This window comes from Panthera leo, chromosome A1 (genome assembly GCF_018350215.1).
Source record: "Panthera leo isolate Ple1 chromosome A1, P.leo_Ple1_pat1.1, whole genome shotgun sequence".
Taxonomy (NCBI): Eukaryota; Metazoa; Chordata; class Mammalia; order Carnivora; family Felidae; genus Panthera; species Panthera leo.
In genome coordinates, this window is record NC_056679.1 from 195,963,568 (window position 1) to 195,986,464 (window position 22,897).

The 22,897-nt window shown below is 47.5% G+C and overlaps 1 protein-coding gene across 1 annotated transcript; it reads left to right on the forward strand.

Moving 5' to 3' along the window:
- The first annotated feature begins 15,471 nt into the window (after positions 1 to 15,471).
- RPS14 (ribosomal protein S14) lies at positions 15,472 to 22,122 on the forward strand. The gene is made up of 5 exons (XM_042949221.1): positions 15,472 to 15,579; positions 18,101 to 18,251; positions 18,858 to 19,019; positions 20,902 to 20,978; positions 22,001 to 22,122. Exons 2-5 carry the CDS (start codon positions 18,103 to 18,105, stop codon positions 22,066 to 22,068), a joined length of 456 nt encoding a protein of 151 aa, XP_042805155.1. The 5' UTR covers positions 15,472 to 15,579; positions 18,101 to 18,102; the 3' UTR covers positions 22,069 to 22,122.
- Positions 22,123 to 22,897: the final 775 nt, after the last annotated feature.

Consider the following 22,897-nt stretch of genomic DNA (forward strand, 5'->3'; position numbering starts at 1 on the left):
ACCCGGTCCCCTGGGACCCTTGGTCAGAGACTACTTCTCATAGCTTTCTGGCTGCTTGCTGACCCGGAGGAGGCAGGAAGCAAGGCCACCAGGGATTTGGGCTCCTGGTCCTTTGTCCTCCCTCAGCTCATCCTCTCCTCCCCTGCTGCAGTTTCTGGACCTTCCTCTTCCTTGCCCAAAAGCAGACCTTGAACTTGAGGTTCGCTTTCAGGGCAGACTTTCCAGCAAGGGCGCAAAATAACTCAGGGCTGGAATCCAGGAACTAGGTTCAATGCACTGCAATAACCCAAGGGTCCTTTTCTCTCCAGGTGGGCAGATTTGTAGAAAACCTTCCCCCAAATGGTCAGGAGTGTGCCAACAGCTCATGTGCACACATATCAGTTTACAGAGAAGCTCCAGTGATCATGCGGTTTCATCCAGACCACTCCGGTTAGAAATGTGTTAGATTGCTATCACTCCAATTTAAGAGAAGAGGAAACCGAGGCCCAGGAGGGTTAAATGCTGGTTCATGATTATGCAGACATTTAGAGGCAGAAGCAGAAGCGAATGTTTACCCAAGGCTCCAGAGATTGTATGGTAATGATAACTATTGTTGCAAATATTTACCAAGTTCTGGCTCGGCCAGGAGTTCTTCTCTTACCTCATTTAATCCCCTCAACAAATTTAAGTGGTGACCCCCATTTTGTAGATGCAGAAACTGAGGCTCAGAGGAGCAAATCACCTACTCAAAGTTCAGTTATTTACATCCACTAGACAGAGTCAGATTAGAACTCAAGTCTGTCTGGCTCCAAAGTCTCAAATCATACAGGCGAGACAGACCTACCTCCGCCTGGGGTGAAGGAGTCCCCCTGTTTCCCAAAGTGGGGCCTGGGATGAGCCTGGCCTCACTCCCTGCATGGTGCTGCTTCAGGCCTGGTACACACAGGTTCTGGAAGCCCCTCAAGCAACAAGCCCTGGGAAATGTAGCAGGGGCCGCAGGACTTTGGGGCATGTTGGTTAGGGCCACATCTTCATGTGAGCCCTCCACACATAACAGCAGCCCCTGGTCCAAGCTAATGTGGCCTGAATGTGACAGCCTCACTGATCAGCTCACACATGTGTGCACATGGCTTCCTTCCTTCCCTCCTTCCCTTCTTCCTTCCTTCCTCCCTTCCCTCCCTCCTTCTTTCCTTCCTTCACCAAACACCAGCCCAGTGGCCCCCGTATTTTTACACAGACATTCACTTTTTTTGCCGACCTTCCCAGCCAAGAATAGGTACATACTTTGTGTGGAGTCCAGTACAAAATAAAGATGCAGAACCCCTTGTTCAAAAATTAAGAATTTCAGGGGCTCCTGGGTGGCTCAGTCGGTTAACCGTCCGACTTCGGCTCAGGTCATGATCTCATGGTCCGTGAGTTCGAGCCCCGCGTCAGGCTCTGTGCTGACAGCTCAGAGCCTGGAGCCTGTTTCAGATTCTGTGTCTCCCTCTCTCTCTGCCCCTCCCCTGTTCACGCTCTGTCTCTCTCTGTCTCAAAAATAAATAAACGTTAAAAAAAAAATTAAGAATTTCAGGGAGCGCCTGGGTGGCTCAGTCGGCTGAGTATCTGACTCTTGATTTGGGCTCAGGTCATGATCTCATGGTTCATGAGTTCGAGCCCTGCTTGGGGCTCCACGCTGATAGTGTGGAGCCTGCTTGGGATTCTCTCTCTCTCCTTAGCTCTCGGCCCGTCCCCCACCCCGACTACCCCCTCCCCCCACTCTCTATCAAAATATAAATAAACTTAAATAAAGTTTACCAGTGTCTTTTTAAAAAATTAAGAATTTCAAGACAGTGAGAGCAGAGCACCCTAGTAGGTGTGGGGCTGGTGTGCATGCACGGGGTGGGGGAGGGCACGGCCATGCACCAGCTCATCTTGCCCCTTCTCCATCTAGCTCTCCCCTCCTGTCACAGGGCCCCCTTACCCTCCTTTCTCATCCTCCAACATTCTAAGCTTTTTCCCACCTCAGGGCTTTTGTAAAGGCTGTCCTCCCTGCAGACCATTTTCCCATCATTCAGGTCTCCACCCAAACGCCACCTCCTCGGGGAGGCCTCCCTGGTCCCCCAGTCTAAAGTGGTCCCCCACATGACTCTGTATCATAGCTGCTAATTATCCCTACTTAGTGTGCACCTCAGTCTGTGACCCCACGTGTACTTCCCAGTTTGCTGTTTATTATCCGTCCTCCCCGCTTGGATGTTGGTTCCAAGGGCAGGGCCTGAGTCTTGTCTTGCTCAGCATTGAATCCCTGGGGCCCAACCCAATGCTTGGCACCCAGTAGGTGTTCAATGACCATTTGTAAAACAGTGAATGAATGAATGAATGAATGGACATAAACACCCTAATACACACCCACACCCACATGTTTTCCTGCCCTCCTTCTGCAACCCAGACAAGGGGTGCTCCCCCAATATCCTGGTGCCCCAGACATCCCAACACAAGGATCTGCTGAGACCCAGACCCATCTGCAGGATGCTGAGGCCTCAAAACAAGGACACACAGAAGTGGCAAGGCATGAGAGGGGGAAGGAGGAAAAGAGGAAGGGAGAGATGGAGACAGAGGAAGGAGAGAAGAGGTAGACAAAGAGGGGAGAACAAGTTAAACTTGGTGATAATCCCGTGTCTTCTCTTTATTAGTGAAACTAAAAATTACTATTAATACCTGGCCCCTCCCTGGCCCTTTCATCCAGGCTGGTGGGGAAGTTTTGAAGATGAAAGTCAAGGTGGAGGGGGGGCACCTCTCGGATGCAGTTTCAAGGACTTCACAACCATTAATTAAGCTTGGCGGCCCCCTCCAATTACCCCTCCCCCCCCCCACCATGCGGTACCACCTGATTCAATGTCTTTCCAGGTGGGAAGCTAGCTGAACAGCCCCGCAGTTGGGGAGGAGGAACTGTCAGCAGAGAGCCAGTCATGAGGGAGGTGCCAGAAAGAGGAACCTCACACCAGGTGGCACTGAAACTCAGGAACCTTGCCCCCAGCTAGAATTACAGCGTGTCCCTGGGGCTGGCCTCCCCGCCCCCACCAGGGGTCTTGTCTCTGGGGCCTACCAGATGGCAGTGGGGGAAGTGCCACTGAGAAGGAGAATCTAACCAGACAAAGAGACAGAGTCAGCATCTCCAGCTTGTCCCCAGAGCCCCAGGGCCACCCAGGCTCGGTCTCTGACACCCTCAGAGGCCGTTTCATTCTTCCACCTCCCTCAAAGAGGCCTCCCCTTTCCAGCAGCCAGGCTCCCCTGCCCACCTGCAGTGATGGGGCCCTTGCTACCTTCCATCGTTGAGCCACGTGGACTGTGGGCTGTGTGACCTCCCCCAATCCCTTGATATGAGTACAGTCTAGAGGCTCCTCAAGTTACACCAGCAGCCCCGGCCTGTCCAGTGAGCCTCCACTGCCTGCCCCCTCTGTCTACTGGGATGTCCCACAGGTAACTCCAAAAGTGACAGGGCCAGGGTGAGCTTTTTTTTTTTTTTTTTTTTTGAAGTTCATTTATTTTGAGAGAGAGAGAGAGACAGAGACAGCATGAATGGGGGAAGGGGGGGGGGAGAGAGAGAGAGAGAGAGAGAGAGAGAGAATCCCAAGCAGGCCCCACACTATCAGCGTGGAGCCCCAAGCAGGGCTCGAACTCATGAACCATGAGATCATGACCTGAGCTGAAATCAAGACTCCAGTGCTTAACTGACGGAGCCACTGAGCTGCCCTCGGGGTGAGCTTTGAAATACACAAATCGGAACGTGCAATGCCCTGCTTATAGCTCCTCACTGCCTTCCCAAGGCACCCTCCTTACCCGGGCTCACCAGGCTCCTGGATTCCTGGATGATCTTACTTCTTTCCCCCTCTTCACTTGCCCCCTCCTCCATGCAATCCCTCACGCTCTTTTCTGCCTTGGCAGCTCTTGGACTAGCTATTTCCTCTAGCTGTGCCTTCTCACCCTTCAGGTCTCTTCCTCAGAGTCCGGTCCCCACCCCCTTCAAGAGAAGGAGCCCACCCCTGTGGCCTTGTTGGGTCTGCCTGTTTCCTTCACAGCACTTACGAAAATCCGTAACAATAAAGTTGTCAGCCAGTTTATTCGTATGTCGTCTGGCCGTCTCCCCTGCTGGATTGTGCCTTCCGGTCTATGCTATATCCATTGCCTTATTGCTCACCAATGCCTAGCACAGTGCATGGCACATAGCAGCACTCAAGGAGTGTGCTGAATGGATAAATGGCCCAGAATCCATATCCTGGTATCACCAACCCATTGGGCTTTGCTCTCCCCTTCAGACTGACCCAGAGCAGGTCCTTTGAAAGCCATTCCTGCAGCGTGGCAAGGTGCAGAGGCTGAGATCCAGATCTGGGGGGCCTGGTGGTAACCTCTATCCACTTACTCCATTCTGAACCAGCCCAGTGACCTTGGGCACATCCCTGACCTTCTCTAGCCTCGGCTTCCCACTCTAGACTCTGAGGACAAAAATCCGAGCTCCTGGTGGTATGCTGAGCACGAAGGGAGAATGTATGCCAAGGCCACATCACAACCATGTCCCAGGTGGATGTCCTGACTGAAGTGCAGATTTACACACACAGACTCACACTCCCCAATCAACTTCTGGGCTCAGAAACTGCAGAGCCCTTCCCTAACACAACAGCATCCCCCATCCTTCCTCCCAGTGTGGAGATCAGGCGCCACCTAGTGGGAAACCTAGGAGGGAGCTGGTACTCAGCCCCTCTGTTTCACTCAGGGTGGGGGCAGCAGCTCCCTGGGACCTCCCCCACCCCAACCTTGATCTCCTTCCCTGGGCAGGGCTGGGCCTAGGAGCAAACACAGGGGCTGCCCATCCAGGCATTTAGCCTCTCAGCCCCCAGCCCTGGAGCTCACTTCCCACCATGCCCTCCACTCCAGCCACACGGGACTTCACAGAACTTCACAAATGATCCTGAGTGATCCACGTTCTCTACGGACTCAAGACCTTCCCACGGACTAACTTCTCAGCCTGGAAATTCTCCCCAACCCTCTTCTCCCTGTTCTGGCTGATCCCTACTCCCACTCTGGGCATCTACTTGAGTGGCACCTGCCCAGAGGCCCTGACCAAGCTGAACCTGCCCTCTGTAGCCCCCACGGACACCCCACGTGCCCTGCTCCACATACTCCATGATTTTTGCCTGTATTCCTCCTTCAACAAAGACCTTGACAGAAGCTCTGTAATGCTTCCTTCCGCATGGTAAGTGCTGAGAGGGTCCAGCACCCATGCACTCAGACTGAGGGTGAGTCCTGTGAGCATCAGAAGCAGGCAGGTCACAGCCGATGGAGGATGGAAACTGAGAGTTTCCAGGAAGGACACAGGTACTGCTTTGGGCTGGGCCCCACCTCCAAGGCCTGGTGCCCACTGGGCTAGGAGGCTGTGGGTCTGTGGTGAACTATCTCTTCCTGTCTGGGCCACAGCTTCTTATTCCCACCCTTCCCTTGCTCCCTTTTGCAAAACTAGCCTCCCAGGGGAGCAGAGGATAGAACCCATGAGGAAATTAAAGTATGAACAGTTGCTAAGCATAGGAAGTATGGGGCATTCCAGGCTGGGCTGGAACGCCCAGCAAAGGGCTGGGTTTGGGTTTCTCAGGCCAATGCCCTGCTCTTCGTTTACCTACTCAACAGATATTTAGAAAACACCTGGATCTGAGATTTAAAATAGCTGGGTTCTTTGGAGTGCCTGGAGCGCTTTGGAGCGACTCAGCCGTTTGAATGTCCAACTCTTGATTTCAGCTCAGGTCATGATCCCAGGGTTGTGAGATCGAGCCCCGTGGCATGCTTTGGGCTGAATGCTGAGCATGGGGCCTGCTTGGGATTCTCTCTCTCTCTCTCTCTCTCTCTCTCTCTCTTTCTCTTGCTTTGCCCCTCTCTCAGGTTCGTGCATGCTCTCTCTTTCTAATAAAAATAAATAAAATATCCAGGCTCTGGAGTCCTGTTGTGTGGGCTCAGGTTCCCACACCACCACTGATGGCTCTTGATCGCTTGCTTGTTTCCTTCGTTGTAAAATGAGGGGAACAAAACATTTCTACCTCACAGGGTGATTGAAAGGATTCAATGGGATTATACATGCACCTCGCTTAGTAGAGGGTCCGGCATGCTGTAAATCATTAATGTAGGTGCTGTCATTGCTGTTGCTGTCCAACAAGCAGCTGCAATGTTCAGTCACTAGTCTCTGGGGCCTTTATCTGCCCATCCCACACCCAGGGCCTCCCTTGTCTCTGCTCTCTTGTCCCAGTGGGGCCCTGGAAGCCCCTCCTCGGTACCCCCCATCCCCAAGTTCGATTCCCTTTCAGCTCCTCAAAGCCTTCTGCTCCCTTCAGGAATTCCAGACCATCAGCAATGAGATTTCTCCTTCCAGTTTCTTCTCTGGATATTCCCGTCTCGTCCTAGGAAACCTGGCCCCCGCCTGAAGACGCTGCATTTCCCTGCAGGCTCCCCAGTGGCCTCCCTGCTATAGAAGTGAGAGAAGGGGGTAGGAACCGCAGGATGTGAGCATGCTGTTCTCCTACTCCTTATTTCCAGGCCATTCCCCTTCCCTCCTCCCTAAAGGACGCCAGTTTTGAATCTTGTCACCGCACACGTGTAGCCAGGGAGCATTACTCCCTCAGTGCAGACATCTACCAACCCCTGGGGCACATCCTGCCATCCTCAAGGACTTCTTTACTCTGGACTCAGTTTCATTCTCAATCAGGCTATCCCTGTTTTAGTTCTTGGTCATCTCAGTTTTCACACAGAGGATGCTGCCATCACCCTGGATCCACTCACTCCAAGGAGCTCCTTCCCCGGCCCATCTGGACCACTCACTCCCATGGTCTTACCACTGCCCGCAACTCCTCTTTGAACCAACATCTCAGTCTCATGCCCCTGGGCTCCTGATCGCCAGCCCAAAGTATTGGCCGGTAACTGACTTCAGCTGTCCCTGGCCCCATTGGGACCTCTGACCTGTTGCCCCCACAGCCTTTAGGGTGTTCCTTAGCCCCTTGACATTCTCATGGCCCCAGTCATCCAGCTTCAATGTCATGTTCAGTCATGGTCACTGTTCTGTGCACTCACCCTCCTTCTCCCGCTGGTCTCTCAAGTTCTCGTTTAGTCCAAACGCACTGTTTATTCCATGCCTGCATCCATGCAGCCGAACGTGGCTGGAAAAAGGCACCAACCACCAACCTCAAGGGGACCCTTAATGCTGCCTGGGAATCATCCTCTACTGCCCTGGACCTCGGTGATCGTTTCAAGTCTTCTATCACCTCCAACCTTCCATATCGCTCTGCCCACCCCCAGCCTCATGCCCCTCCCCCAATGAGACTGTTCTCAAGCTCCCACCCACCACACGTGCTCTGCTCCCTGCAGCACCTTCCTTCTGCCTCATTTGCACAGATGCACTACCCATGCTCCTACCCAAAGCCAATTAATCCCTGCGGGCACTAAAGCCCATCAGATCTCACATGCTCAAGGACGCAGCTCCTTCCTCAAATTTTCACCTCCAGCAGTGTACAAATATCTGTTGTGGGTGCAACCTTAAAAAAGAAAACCCAAAAGAACCTCTTGATCCCGTTTCCTCATTCTCTCATCCTCTGCCTTTTGCACGCGTTACCTTCATTTCTTCCTTACATCTACTCCATTCGCACGTTCCCCTGATACACGTGCATGCTGAAACTGCTCTTGTGGAGGTGCCCAGTGCCCTCTGTGTTGTGGCTTCTATGCACATTCTCGGCCTCACCGAGGTAGATACCTCTCAGCTGCCCACTCCTTTCTCCTTGATTCCCTTTCTTCGCTTGGCTTCTCAGACACGCCCTCCCTCTCGGTTTTCCTCCCATCTTGCTGTTCCCTGCTTCTTTTTCCTTGGCTGTCTCTTTCTCTTATCCCCATGCTCTGATGCCCAGTCCCTGAACTCCCCTTCTCTATCTGCACTCAGCCCCTCGGTGGTCATCAACAGTCTCATGATTTCAAATACCATCCAGATGCTGAAGACGCCGCTCTTCAATTCCAGACCCATCCATCCCCAAAACTTCCTTGGCATCTCCACTTGGATGTGCACTAAACACCTCAGACTCAGGCCTAAGGTTGAATGTCTCATCTTCCCCTAAAAACCAACTCCTCCCTCGGCCTTCCCCATCCTAGGCGATGACCACTCCATCCTTCCAGTTTCTTCTGCCATAAATGTTGGAATCATTTTTAAAAATTTTTTTGCAATGTTTATTTATTTTTGAGAGGCAGAGACAGAGTGTGAGTGGGGGAGGGGCAGAGAGAGAGGGAGACACAGAATCTGAAACAGGCTCCAGGTTCTGAGCTGTCAGCACAGAGCCCGATGTGGGGCTTGAACTCACGAACCGTGAGATCATGATCTGAGCCGAGGTCGGACACTTAACCAACTGAGCCACCCAGGCGCCCCAGAATCATTTTTGATAATTCTCTTTCTCTTATGTCTCCTGTCTAACCTATCAAGAAATCCTGTTGGATCTACTTCAGAAATATAATGGAATTTTAATCACTTTTTTCTGCCCCCATGGACACCACCTGGGTCTCAGCTACCAGTATCTTTCCCCTCTAAACTGGAACCCTTCCTTCTATGTTACCTCTCACCCCCACCCCTACACCGACCGAGAGTTTATTCTCCACAGAGCATCCTCATTGGTGCTATTAAAACCTAAGTCAGGGGGCACCTGGCTGGCTCAGTCAGTTAAGTGTCTGACTCTTGATTTTGGCTCAGGTCACGATCTCACGGTTTGTGGGATCGAGCCCCACATCAGGCTCCATGCTGACACCATGGAGTCTGCTTGGGATTCTCTCTCCCTCTCTCTCTGCCCCTCCCCCTCCTTGTGTTGTCTCTCTCTCTAAATAAATAAACTTAAAAAAAAATAAGTCAGATTCTGTCCCTCCTCTGCTCAAAACCCTCTGATGGCTCCTTACAGGATAAAAACCAAAGTCCTTGCAATGACCTGAAGGCCTATATGATGTGCCCATACCATCCATTACCTCCCATCACTGCATCTCATCACTGCACCGTGGCTACACTGGCCTTACTGTTCCTGGACTATGCCATGGGCGCTTCACCTGCGGCCTTTGTACATGCTGTTCCCTCTGCCTGCTGTAATCTTCCCTTAGATACTGGCAACACTTGCTCCTTTTCCCGCCTCCCCCCTCTGCTCAAATCTCTCAACAAGGCTACCTTGCCCTCTCGATTTGAATCTGCTATGTGCCCCACCCCTTTCGTGAGAACCCCCCACCCCTGCAATATCCTTTACCTTACTCAACTTTTTCTTCTTTCCGTAGTAACTGATCACCTTGTAACATAATAGAGAATTTATTTAGATATTATGCCTGCCCTTGCTACCAGAATATAAACCCCAAGAAGGTAGGGATCATTGTCTGCTTTGGTCACAAATGTACCCCAAGCATCTAGAACAGTGCAAGACACATACTAAGAGCCCAATAAGTCTTTTTTTTTTTTTAATTTTTTTAATGTTTATTTATTTTGGGGGCGCCTGGGTGGCTCAGTCGGTTAAGCATACAGCTTTGGCTCAGGTCATGATCTCACGGTTTGTGAGTTCGAGCCCTGCATCGGGCTCTGTGCTGACAGCTTAGATCCTGGAGCCTGCTTCGAATTCTGTGTCTCCCTCTCTCTGCTCCTCCCCTGCTCATGCTCTGTCTCTCTCTCTCCTTCAAAAAATAAAAATAAAAACATTTAAAAAAATGTTTATTTATTTTTGAGAGACAAAGCATGAGCAGGGAGGGGCAGAGAGAGAGAAGGAGACACAGAATCCCTCCTAGCAGGCTCTAGGCTCCGAGCTGTCAACACAAAGCCCGACACGGGGCTTGAACTCATAAACCGTGAGATCATGACTTGAGCCGAAGTCGGGCGCTCAACTGACTGAGCCACCCAGGCACCCCTTTAAGTCTTTCTTAGCTTAAATGTCAGTATTATTATATCTCAGAGGTTGGCACAGAGCAAGTACCCAATGAAGACATACGCTTCAATATACATTTTTAAATACCGTTATTATCCCATTTTACAGATGAGAAAACTAAAGCCAAGAAAGGTTACAATTTTTGCCCACAACTAACAACTCTTTGTAGAAACAATACATATGTTGATTAAATAATCAAAGTGGAGTTTGAAAGCAGTGGCTTTGATGATTTGATATGAAGATAAGACTTCCCTATAAAAGAAATAGGTTCTTCTTTTTAAAAAAACAAATATTTGTTTTGTGTTATTTTTTAAAAGTAAGCTCTATGCCAAACTGGGGCTTGAAGTCATGAACCTGAGATCAAAAGTCACATGCTCTACCAACGGAGCCAGCCAGGTGCCCCTAAAAAAAAATAAGTTGTGAAGTAACTGTATGGACTGCCTTCAGCCGTAAGATTAAGCCATTCTCCCTTCATGATGTTTCCCTCACCAAGGTCTGTTTAGTACAACTCTTATCCAAAGCAAGAGCTCACTCCACAATTCTCCAGTCTCCGCTATCATACCTCTTCTATTGAGGAATTTACTACTTGAGAATAAAAAGCCTTCCCTTTTCAGGACTATCAACAGACAAGTCACAGAAAATATGCAAATGCTCAAAACAATCCATGAAGAGACATCTCACTGTACTAACCATGGAAGAAATACAATACTAAGAGACATAGTTTCTCAGTTAAGCAGAAGTGGAAATTGACATGAACTTTCTGGAGGGCAATTTAGCAACATGTATCAAAATTTCAAATATATATTCCTTTTGACTTCTGGCAATCTACCCTGAGGAAAGAAAGGCACAAGTATGTTCTTGACAGTTTTGTTTACATTTACAAATTTTGTCCCCACCAACAGAGAACTGGTTAAATAATGGTTTGGCTATACAAAGGAATATCAGGTAGTAGTTAAAAATGATACAATACAGCTATGGGACACCTGGGTGGTTCAGCCAGTTGGGCGTCCAACTTTGGCTCATGTCATGATCTCACAGTTTGTGAGTTTGAGTCCAACATCCGGCTCTGTGCTGATAGCTCGGAGCCTGGAGCCTGCTTTGGATTCTGTGTCTCCCTTTCTCTTTGCCCCTCCTCTGCTCGCACTCTGTCTCTCTCTCTCTCTCCCTCAAAAATAAACATTAAATAAAATTAAAAAAAAAATAGGGGCACCTGGGTGGCTCAGTCAGTTAAGCATCCGACTTCAGCTCAGGTCATGATCTCACGGTTTGTGAGTTCGAGCCCCGTGATGTGCTCTGTGCTGACAGCTCAGAGCCTGGAGACTGCTTTGGATTCTGTGTCTCCCTCTCTCTCTGCCCCTCCCCGACTTGTACTCTCTCTCTCTCTCTCCCTCTCTCTCAAAAATAAATAAATGTAAAAAAATTTTTTTTTAATTAAAAAAGATACAGCTATTCCTGGTTGCTTGCAAGGAAGAGGATAGGGTTGCCGGGGCAGAGATGAGAGGAAATCTTTTTTTTTTTTTTTTTTGCACACTTTTTCATATCTGTTTATAGTCTCTTTATTCTTGTGAATGCACTTAATATTCAAAATAACAAATACAATTTTAAGTATTTGTAAAAAAAAAAATGTTGTAGTTCTCTACTATAGTTGTGGGAAGATGTCCACAATGTTGAGGGAAAAAAAGGTTAACAAATGGCATACAGAATATGATTTCACTTACCTAAGACTGTGTGTTTTATGATAAAAATATAGATATAGACAGTTATTTCTGGAATTATGCTCCAATTCAATAATGATAATTTGATAATGGTGGTATCGCTAGAAGAAAGAATTTAGACCAGCATTCTTCACAGAGCTAGAACAAATAATCCTAAAATTTGTTTGGAACCAGAAAAGACCCAGAATAGCCAAAGCGATCTTGAAAAAGAAAACCAAAGCAGGAGGCATCACAACCCCAGACTTTAAGCTATACTACAAAACTGTAATCATCAAGACAGTATGGTACTGGCACAAGAACAGACACTCAGATCAATGGAACAGAATAGAGAACCCAGAAATGGACCCACAAACATATGGCCAACTAATCTTTGACCAAGCAGGAAAGAATATCCAATGGAATAAAGACAGCCTCTTCAGCAAGTGGTGCTGGGGAAACTGGACAGTGACATGCAGAAGAATGAACCTGGACCACTTTCTTAAACCATACACAAAAATAAACTCAAAATGGATGAAAGACCTAAACGTAAGACAGGAATCCATCAAAATCCTCGAGAAGAAAGCAGGCAAAAACCTCTTTGTTCTTGGCCGCAGCAACTTCCTACTCAACACGTCTCCGGAGGCAAGGGAAACAAAAGCAAAAATGAACTACTGGGACCTCATCAAAATAAAAAGCTTCCGCACAGCGAAGGAAACAATCAGCAAAACTAAAAGGCAACTGACAGAATGGGAGAAGGTATTTGCAAATGACATATCAGATAAAGGGTTAGTATCCAAAATCTATAAAGAACTTATCAAACTCAACACCCAAAAGATAAATAATCCGGTGAACAAATGGGCAAAAGACATGAATAGACACTTCTCCAAAGAAGACAGCCAGATGGCCAACCGACACTTGAAAAAATGCTCAACATCACTCATCATCAGGGAAATACAAAGCAAAACAATGAGATACCACCTTACACCTGTCAGAATGGCTCACATTAACAACTTAGGCAATGACAGATGTTGGCGAGGATGAGGAGAAAGAGGATCTATTTTGCATTGTTGGTGGGAATGCAAGCTGGTGCAGCCACTCTGGAAAACAGTATGGAGGTTCCTCAAAAAACTAAAAAGAGAACTACCCTATGACCCAGCAATTGCACTATGAGGCATTTATCCAAGGGATACAGGTGTGCTGTTTCGAAGGGACACATGCACCCCCATGTTTATAGCAGCACTCGCAACAATATCCGAAGTATGGAAAGAGCTCAAATGTCCCTCGATGGATGAATGGATACAGAAAATGTGATACACACACACACACACACACACACACACACACACACAATGGAGTATTACTCGGCAATCAAAAAGAATGAAATCTTGCCATTTGCAACTACATGGATGGAACTGGAGGGTATTATGCTAAGTGAAATTAGTCAGTCAGAGAAAGACAAAAATCATATGACTTCACTCATATGAGGACTTTAAGAGACAAAACAGATGAACATAAGGGAAGGGAAACAAAAATAATATAAAAACAGAAGAGACTCATAAATATGGAGAACAAACTGAGGGTTACTGGAGGGGTTGGAGTGGGGATGGGCTAAATGGGTAAGGGGCACTAAGGAATCTACTCCTGAAATCATTGTTGCACTATATGCTAACTAATTTGGATGTAAATTTAAAAAAACAAAAAATAAAACAAGTTAATAAAATAAAATAAAATAATATGGTAAATCTATACATGGAATACTACTAAGCAATTAAAAATGAATGAATCGGGGCGCCTGGGTGGCTCAGTCAGTTAAGCAGCCGACTTCAGCTCAGGTCACGATCTCGCCGTCTGTGAGTTCGAGCCCCACGTCAGGCTCTGTGCTGACAGCTCAGAGCCTGGAGCCTGTTTCGGATTCTGTGTCTCCCTCTCTCTGACCCTCCCCCGTTCATGCTCTGTCTCTCTCTGTCTCAAAAATAAATAAACGTTAAAAAAAATTTAAAAAAAAAGTAAAAATGAATGAATCTATTGATATATGTAACAACATGGATGTGTCTCAAGAGAATTATGCTAGGTAAAAAAAAAATCTCAGAAGGTCACATACTTGTGATTCCATTTATATAACTTTCTTGAAATAATAAAATTCTGGAGCTGAAAAATAGATCATTGGTTTCCAGAGATTAGGGGTGGTGGTAGAGATGGAGGGACAGAGAGGTGGATGGGACTCTGAAAAGGCAGCACAAGTAGGTTTTGTGGTAATGGAACAGTTCTGTGTGGTAATTGTGATGGTAGCTGCACAGGTGTACGTGTGTGATACAATTATATAGCACTCTATGCATACATTGCAATTGCTTGTTTCCTGTGATTGTGTTTTATAGTTACGCAAGATGTTACCGCTATGGGAAACTGGGTGAAGAGTACATGGGAACTCTCCCTACGTGTTTTTTGTGATTTCCTGTGAATCTGCAATTATTTCAAAATCAAAAGTTAAAAACTATATAGCAACATCCTATAGCATAATGCCAAAAGCAAAATAAAGGTGATATATATATACACGTGGGTATGTATATGTATTACATACATACGTATTTAAAGTTGTAAACAGTGTTTGTCTTCGGATGGATACTTGTTTTTCTTTTTACATTCAAGTGACTTCCAAATGAACATGCATTAATTTTAAAAAAAAAGAAGGAAGAATTTAGAAATGATTTTTACTTTTTTCTATACACTTTATCATGTGGATTGTTTATGAGCACAGATTTTTTTTAGCCATTGGGAAAAAATATTGCAAGTTTATTCTCTTTTCTTTAAAAAAAATGAAGTGCCTCCTGGGTGTTGTATGGAAACCAATTTGACAATAAATTTCATATTAAAAAAAAAAAAGGAAGTGCCTCTTCTGTAGGTATTTGCATGGATCATGTTTGGAAAGGATGTACACCAAGGTGTTAATTGTGGTGGGTAAGACTGTCACTGGTTTTTTCTCTTTTGTCTTCCTTGTACTCTCCTTTGAGAATGTTTATATGTTTCTCTTTTATAGGTATTCTGTAATTAATTGCTTTTGTAAAGGGGAAACTTTTTTAAAAAGGAGGTCTTTGCTAAACTGAGTTAAAGCTGTTCAGTGGCACCAACTCTAGTGAAGAAAGGGCTATACGTTACCCTGTATAATCGCTAATTTTGTTCAAAAATTTCATATATATGCAATATATGTAGTCTATTACATGGGCCTCACACACACACACACACACACACACACACACACGACCTATTTCTTTGCCCTTCCCCATATCTCCATCTATACACCTCCCAACCCTTCAAGGTCCTTCACTATTAGAGGGATACATGGAAGTAGGTATCAAACATACAGTCTTTGAAGTCAGAAATCCAAATCAGCCACAAATGTGTAATCTTGGTTAACATCCTTTATCCGTAAAAGAGAAATAAAAAGTTATCTATTTGATAATTTTGTGAGGATTAAATGAAGCAATGCATATAAATCGCTCAGCCCAAGCTAGTATATAATAAATATTGAATAATTTATCCTTATTTTGTTCAGGACACAGCAAGCCGTCCACAGTCAGTGATGAAAGCAGGCAATTGTTGTTATTGCCCTCCGCGCCACGAGAGGCGCTGCCGCCTCCGGGCCGACTAGGCCCGGGATCAGGATGGAAGAAGTCCGTCTAGGTGCGGCCGCCACGATCTTCGCACAAGGGCCCGCCTCGCTCAGGAGATGTAGCTGCTTCGTGCAGTCTCAGAGGCAGACCCGCTCGCAGCGACACCCTTCCCCTTGCCTCCTTTAGCGCTCTTTTAAGTAAACCGCCTTTCCCGAGGGCGAGTCTTCAACTCCTTGGAAACGGGCCACCGGCTTCGCTCCGTGACCTCAGACGTACACTTCCGGGAACGCGAACGTGACCCGTCGCCCCGCCTTCTCTCGCCCTCTCTTTCCGGTGGCGGAGTCTAGCGAAGACGCGCAGGTAGGAGGCTTCAGTGGGTTTAATCCAGTGGCATCCTGAGGCAGGGGGACCCCTCGGGGTTCGGGGCGCTGGGCTGGGGTGTTTCCGCGGAAGCCGAGTCAGGTGCCAGGCGAGAGGGGCGCGGCCGGCCGACCCCAGACTCAGGTTCGCGCCTGGTCTCGGAAGCGGCCGTCTTGTCTCAAGGAGGAGCTTGCGAAGGGGAGGGGGTTGAGTGTGGGTACAGCCCTGAAGGCCCTCGCTCCGCGCTGCCACCACCGTTCCGTTTAAGGGGCCGCACAGCATGTTTGGGAAGGATCCGGGACCCTAGTCCGATGTGGCTTCTCTCTACTCCGCCAGCTTCTTGAGCGGTCGCAGGCCGGGCTCGTAATCTGTAGTTTGTTTCCTTGTTTGGGAAGTAGGATTAACTGTCGTCCGGATTCCGTGGGGGTTGTGGGGATTCAGGGACAGAATCCGAAAAAACGGCCTTGCGTTGGGTGCTCCCTGAACCCGGTTGATGGCTAGGTCTGGCACGTTGCAAGTACTGGGCGCGCCTTACAAAGCCAGACATTAAAGGTAGAGAAGGATGTAAGTCAGTGTTGGTTGAGCACCTTCCATGCGCTTATATATTCTGCGAGGACCCGTCTCATCACCACCTCAGGGCGGCATTTGTGGGGTGGCCACTTGAGGAATTCGTATTCATGCTTCCTGATGAATCTGATCTGCTGAAGTTCTGATCTGCTGGTCTTTCTGGGCTTCTCCAGGCAGAACTTAAAACTTTTCCTGTGAGCACCCTTGGCCCCTTCCTTAAAATTCTTAACTCTGTTGGATGTAATTTGAGCGTAGGAACAGTTACTTTGTACATCTAAGGCCTACACATGTGCTTACTGTGGTCACTCCCCAGACCTTGTATAAGGAAGGCACTGGGGAGATCCAGGAATGCAAGAGACATGGACTTTCTCAGGTCTGGAATGGTCCTTCATGGAATAAAAGCATCTTGGCACAGGGTAGAAAATGCTGGACTGGGAGTCGGGGCACTGATTTTAAGTCTGGTTTTGCCACTGTCTTTACGAACCAAGGCAAGGCCAAATTTGTCTTCATCCGAAAGGGTGCAGCCTAAGTCATCTGAGCCCTTCTGATTTTTAGTGTCTTCTGGAAGTGTTAGGGAATTGTTCGGATTGAGTGTCAGGAGGTGCTTTGGGAGGAAAGTAGTCCTCTCTTAGCCTTCCACTTATCCATACTTGCTTTTCCTCCTTTAATGGAATAATTGCACTTCCATTACATGCTATGTCAGATTAGAGTTACTTGATTTCGCTAACACTGAGTCTTTGGGATGGGGCTTTTCCATTAGCCTTCCAAAAGGATATGTTTTATTGCCTTTAATGCTCGATTCTAGTAAAAGTTTTAGAATTTGGTTCTGAGCACTTGGGTGGCTCAGCTGCTTAAGCGTCCAACTTCGGCTCAGGTCATTGATCTCGTGTTCGTGAGTTTGAGCCCCACGTCTGGCTCTGTACTGACAGCTTGGAGGGGGGAGCCTGCTTCAGATTCTGTGTGTGTCCCGTCCCCCCCTTCTCTGCCCCTCCTGTACTCATGTTTTGTCTCTGTCTCTTAAAAATAAGCATTTAGAAATGTTTAAAACATTAAAATTTTTTTAAAAAGCATTTGGTTTTAATCCGTAGTGGAAGGATAGCAGGAGATGAATTGTCAGAGGATGAGAGATAGCCCTTGAACTGGCTTTTTGGAGGGATCTGGCACAGGATATAGTAGGAGATGAAACTAGGGAACTATGTGGGTGAGGGACCCTTGAATTCTAAGTGTAGGAGTTAGTGCAGAGTTCAGGCAGCAGGTGTCTTCCGTAAAGGGTCTTCAGCTGTCACCAATTCATGGGTAGGTCATTGGTCTTGGCCTTCTACTAATCTTTTTGAATGCAGTCTTTAAAGTCTTTGAGCCTAACCAGTAAATGATACTTGGGGTCCAGGAGACCAGAAGCCCTCCTGGTATTGGAAGTGTTGTGGAGTGTAGACTAGGAATCCCTTAACCTGGTTCTCATCACTGCTCTGCAACTGACTTGTTGTGTCACTAAACAAATCTTTAAAAATTTCTCAGGATATATATTCTGGGCTTTAAGGCCCAGGAAGAATTGATTACCCAGGTTTGCAGAGCTGTCAGTTGAACTTGGAGGTCTCTAGGGATCTAAGCCAGTGTTTTTCGTGGTTTTGAGGCCGACTTGGTAAAAATTGGAGGGATACTTGTGGTCTTGCTGCTAGAACTCTGGGCTGCTTAGCAAGTGCTATGATCTGTGCTTTAAGTAAATTCAGGGGAAAGGTTATCTCAAGGTACTTTGCTTCTTTAGCCACCAGTTGAACTCTCCTAAGTGCAGAGAGAAGTGAGTTTAGGCAGAGATGGGATTGCACAGATTCCCAGGGTGCAGGGAAAGAGACACAGAGGAGCAAAACTTGGAGATTTCCTTTAATAGCCAGGAAAAGGTTGTGGAAACCTCTTGTCCATTGCTAACTTCGGGATTTTTTTTTTTACTTCCTTTCAGAAATGGCACCTCGAAAGGGGAAAGAAAAGAAAGAAGAACAGGTCATCAGCCTTGGACCTCAGGTAGCTGAAGGAGAAAATGTGTTTGGCGTGTGCCACATCTTTGCATCCTTCAATGACACTTTTGTCCATGTCACCGATCTTTCTGGCAAGTGAGTACCTGGGTGAAGAGGTACAGACCAAACTGGCAAGGGTCTGGGGGAAGAAATTCTCCTGGAATCCGGTGGCAGTTTAAGGGGTTCTCTTGAAAGAATTAAAAAGTTAGATAAGGAAACGTGTTTGTTTGTTTGTTTAGTCACAAATACTGTGATTTCCCAGGCATTTGAGTTACAAGAAAGACGTTCCGTGCCCTTGTGTCCTTAAAGTGTGGTGATCCGTGAATCCTCAATCTGTTGGTACTTAGTAGGAGCAGTGGTGGACTGGAAGTCAGCTCTACGTACAGGTTCTGGCCACCATTAGCAAGAGTCACTCAAATTCTAAGATTTGGTTTTCTCATATACGGCGAGGTTAACGTCTACGTCATGGAGCAATTGAGAGGATTAAATGTAAAAGTAAATTTATATTGTTAATACGGCGTCCCATTCATTTGGGTCTTTGAACCCCATCAAGGCAGAACCCATGGCCATCTTGTTAGGAAGGATGCATATTCGAGTTGACCTTCATCTTCTGCCATACCCGAACTGTGGCACTCATTAGGATGTGCTCAGTACTTAGAATCCTTGTTGCGTGAGCGGAATGACCGTGAGCTTTTGTTCTAGGGAAACCATCTGCCGTGTGACTGGTGGGATGAAGGTGAAGGCTGACCGAGATGAGTCCTCACCCTATGCTGCCATGTTGGCTGCCCAGGATGTAGCCCAGAGGTGCAAGGAGCTGGGCATCACCGCTCTCCACATCAAACTCCGGGCCACAGGAGGAAATAGGTACGTGAGTCGGGGGCCGGGAGGTGAGGTCTCTGGGCATGGATGCCAAAGCACCTGGATTTGAGGCTTGGTTTTTCTCTTGTGACTTTGCACAAGACATGTTAAGTGTGTTCATATTTAGTAGTTGGTTGCTGCACCACCGCTTCTGCTCCCTCCTCCCCAACTTTGTTTGTTGAGCACTCACTGCATACCGGGTATTGTGTGTGGGGTACTAGAAAAGAATGATGGAAAAGAGTAGCCGTCACCTCTCGTCTCCTGTATAGAGGCACCTAGGCTGGTAGGAGAGTCTGACTTTAAACAACCTAAGCAGGGGCGCCTGTGCTTCCCATTTGTGGTAAGTGCTAGGAAGTAAAGGTGTGGTGTCAGGAATGGGACTTAGTGACAAGGTGTAATTTCAACTAAGACCTAAATGTGCCAGGAAGTGGTCCAGTGAAAGAAGGACAGGGAGAAAGTATTCAGCAAGATACAGCTGCAGTGGAAAAGTCTCGAGTGGGAATGGACTTGGCACATCTGTGGGAAGAGTGTTGTGAATTGTGATCAGAGAGCTAGGCAGGAGCAAGTTCCTGCTGGGTCTTAAAGAAGCAGTAAAGAGCTGGACTTCAGCCAAAGGTGGGGGGAGCAAAAGAACTTTTTAATAGTAATGACCTGATGAGATTGGGCATTTTTAAAGTTTATTTATTTTGAGAGACAGCAAGAGTACTAGCCAGGGAGGGACAGAGAACATCCCAGGGAGGCTCTGTGGTGTTAGCACCCCACGAACCATGAGATCATGACCTAAGCCAAAATCAGGAGTTGGGCACTTAACCAACTGAGCCACCCAGGTGCCCTGAGATTGGACTTTTTTTTTTTTTTTTTCCCCCCTTCTCTGAGAGAGACAGAGCGTGGTGAGGGAGGGGCAGAGAGAGGGGGAGACAGAGAATCTGAAACAGGCTCCGGGCTCTGAGCTGTCAGCACAGAGCCCGAAGCAGGGTGCGAATTCACGGACCGTGAGATCATGACCTGAGCTGAAGTTGTACGTTTAAAACAACAAAGCCACCCAGGCACCCCAAGATTGGACATTTTTAAAGATGACTGCTGTGTTGGGACATCTGACTGGCTCCATCAGTAGAGCATGCAACTCTTAATCTCAGGGTCTTGAGTTCAAGCCCCACATTGGGCATAGTGCTTGTGTCAAAACAAAACAAAAACAATGGCTGCTGTGTGGACAGCAGACCAGATGAAGTGGTCCACTGAAAAGATGTTAGGGTCTTGGTTTGGGGCGGGTGGAGCAGTTGGAAATGAACAGATCACCAAAAAAGAATTATAGCCTGTGGCAAAAAGGGACAGTGCTTTAAATGGGCTGCAGGCAGGGCAGAGCACAAACTATGACCCAGGGGTCAGAAAGTACGCAACAAAAATCATAAGTGGCCCACTAAACCTTCAGTATTTATTGTTTGGGGGTGCCTGGATGGTTCAGTTGATAAGTGTCCATCTCTGATTTCAGCTCAAGTCTTTTTAAAATTTTTTTTTTTAATGTTTTTTTTATTTTTGAGACAGAGAGACAGAGCATGAACAGGGGAGGGTCAGAGAGAGGGAGACACAGAATCTGAAACAGGCTCCAGGCTCTGAGCTGTCAGCACAGAGTCCGACGCGGGGCTTGAACTCACGGAGCGCGAGATCATGACCTGAGCCGAAGTCGGCCACTTAACCGACTGAGCCACCCAGGCGCCCTGATTTCAGCTCAAGTCTTGATCTCAGGTTCATTGAGTTCCACATTGGGCTTTCCACTGTTTGGCCCTTTAAGGAAAGTTGCCAAGTCCTTAGCTAGAGGGTTGTGGGATCTCAGAAAGAACCCCTAATGAGTTGGACAGAGCTTTTCTTAACATAGATTCTCATTTCCTAGAACCAAGACCCCTGGACCTGGGGCCCAGTCAGCCCTCAGAGCCCTTGCCCGCTCAGGAATGAAGATTGGGCGGATTGGTAAGTGTCCCCCCTCTAACTAGCGTTTGAATTTACTTTGAAGTATTAATCCCAGAAAGCTTGTGATGTACCCAGTGGATACAGTGCTTGGTCTGGGTACTGTTGGCAATTAGGGTTGTTAATGGGGGCTGCAAGAGGCACCATGTGACAGAATTTCTCCCTGAACACCCCATCACCTGTTGTAAATGTCGACCTTCTCTTTTACATTGGGACAGCGCAGTTTGATTTCTTAACCCCTGTGCCGCACACTGCCTGGTGTATAGTTTGGGACAGTGGCTGGTGGAACTGTTAGGAGATGAATTGTCTATCCTTTATAGTGTCTCTTAAGGGAGTTGGCATTGTGTGTAGTCTGTCTCCTGAATTGTAGGACCATCTGTATCCTTGGTCCTTGCCTACTAAGTATTAAGAGTACACTAGTCATTGTGACCATGAAAACTGAATGCAGGGAGTGGCAACTCCTGCGGTGGAGAATCACAGCAAATCCCCTATATCTGTGTAGTGCCTGCCCTCCTCACGCCTGTGATCTCCTGATCCTTTCTAGCTCCTGAGAAGATGTTAGCCTTTTCCTGTTTCTGTGCACATGGTCGCATCATGTACTGATCCCTCGATCTGGTGGTCCAACCTTTTCCTCTTAAGGTTTTATTTTTTTCAGCATATTTTCAACCTTTTACTGACTGGAAAGAAGATAGTGTTAGGTTGCCCTGTTTAGTAGGAGAATCTTTTCACTAGAGAGTCAGTGGGCTGGATGTCAGAAACGTGATTTCTCGCCTGCTTCTGACCTCGTATGTAAGTTGTATGCCTTTTCTGAGCCTCAGTTTTCCCTTCAGAAAAATGAGTTCAGACTACATCGGAAAATTTGAGGAAGCAGCAGATGGGGCAGTCCGCATCCGTGTGTTATGTATGGAGGGTTTATGTGGGGAGCAGCAGGATCCACTGTTGGTGTGTGAGGCCACTGGTCTAGGGAGGCCCGGGCTCCTTCCCATCCATCTCTAGGCAATGATATTTTCTCTTCCTCCCCACAGAGGATGTCACCCCCATCCCCTCCGATAGCACCCGCAGGAAGGGGGGTCGCCGTGGTCGCCGTCTGTGAACAGGATTCCTCAAATTAATGTTTTCTGTTAATAAATTGCCTTTGTGTAAGCTGTTTCGACTCCAGTCTTCTCTCCTTCATGTAGAGGCCACCCTTCAGGGATACTTGGTTCTCTCCTCCTGGCTACATTTGACCAGGGCATAAGACTTCTTGGGATCACAGGTGCAGGATAAAGCAGGAGGCCTTTAACAGGTATATTACTGCAGAGGATACGGATGACTTGCCAAACAGGAACACAGAAGATACTGGTTAGGACCCTGACACTTGACAGGACGAGCCTGTGTTCGGTGAAGTGACTTCCTGGGAGGAGGAGCCTAAGGAGAGGTGAGGTACCTGTGTGCACTTGGGTGTTTTCCACTCTGCTGGTTGTGGCATCGTTGCCTCCATCATCTAAAGCAGACCAAGACCTTAGAGACCTTGTTTTGAAAAGGAGATGTTGGTTCCAAAAATGGACCAATTCTTAAAGAGCCAGGGCAGAGTGGAAACCGTTGAGCCGAGTGTAGTCTGAGCAGAAGAGGAGCCTTCCAGACTTGAGCCATATATAAACATACGTGGGTGTCTGCTCGCCCCCCACACCTTCTGTGCAAAATTGGTAGTGCACTCTGCTGCGTCTTGCTTTTTCTCACTTGGCAGATCTTGGAGATTGTTCCACATCAGTACATAAAGTACATAGAGATTCGGTCACCCCACAAATACACACCAAGCCCTATTTTCATCAGTGATTAAAAAAGTTTTTGCTCTCCGGAAGCTTGCATCCACCTCCGAGGACCCAGTGGTACCAGATGGTACAGAGTGTTCTGCAAGAGATTAGCATAGGGCCCTGTGATGG

Coding starts and splice junctions, on each gene's coding strand:
- RPS14 (XM_042949221.1), top strand. CDS start 18,103: ATGGCACCTCGAAAGGGGAAAGAAAAGAAAGAAGAACAGGTCATCAGC. Junction 18,252..18,857: donor GTCACCGATCTTTCTGGCAA/GTGAGTACCTGG, acceptor CTTTTGTTCTAG/GGAAACCATCTGCCGTGTGA. Junction 20,979..22,000: donor AATGAAGATTGGGCGGATTG/GTAAGTGTCCCC, acceptor TCCTCCCCACAG/AGGATGTCACCCCCATCCCC.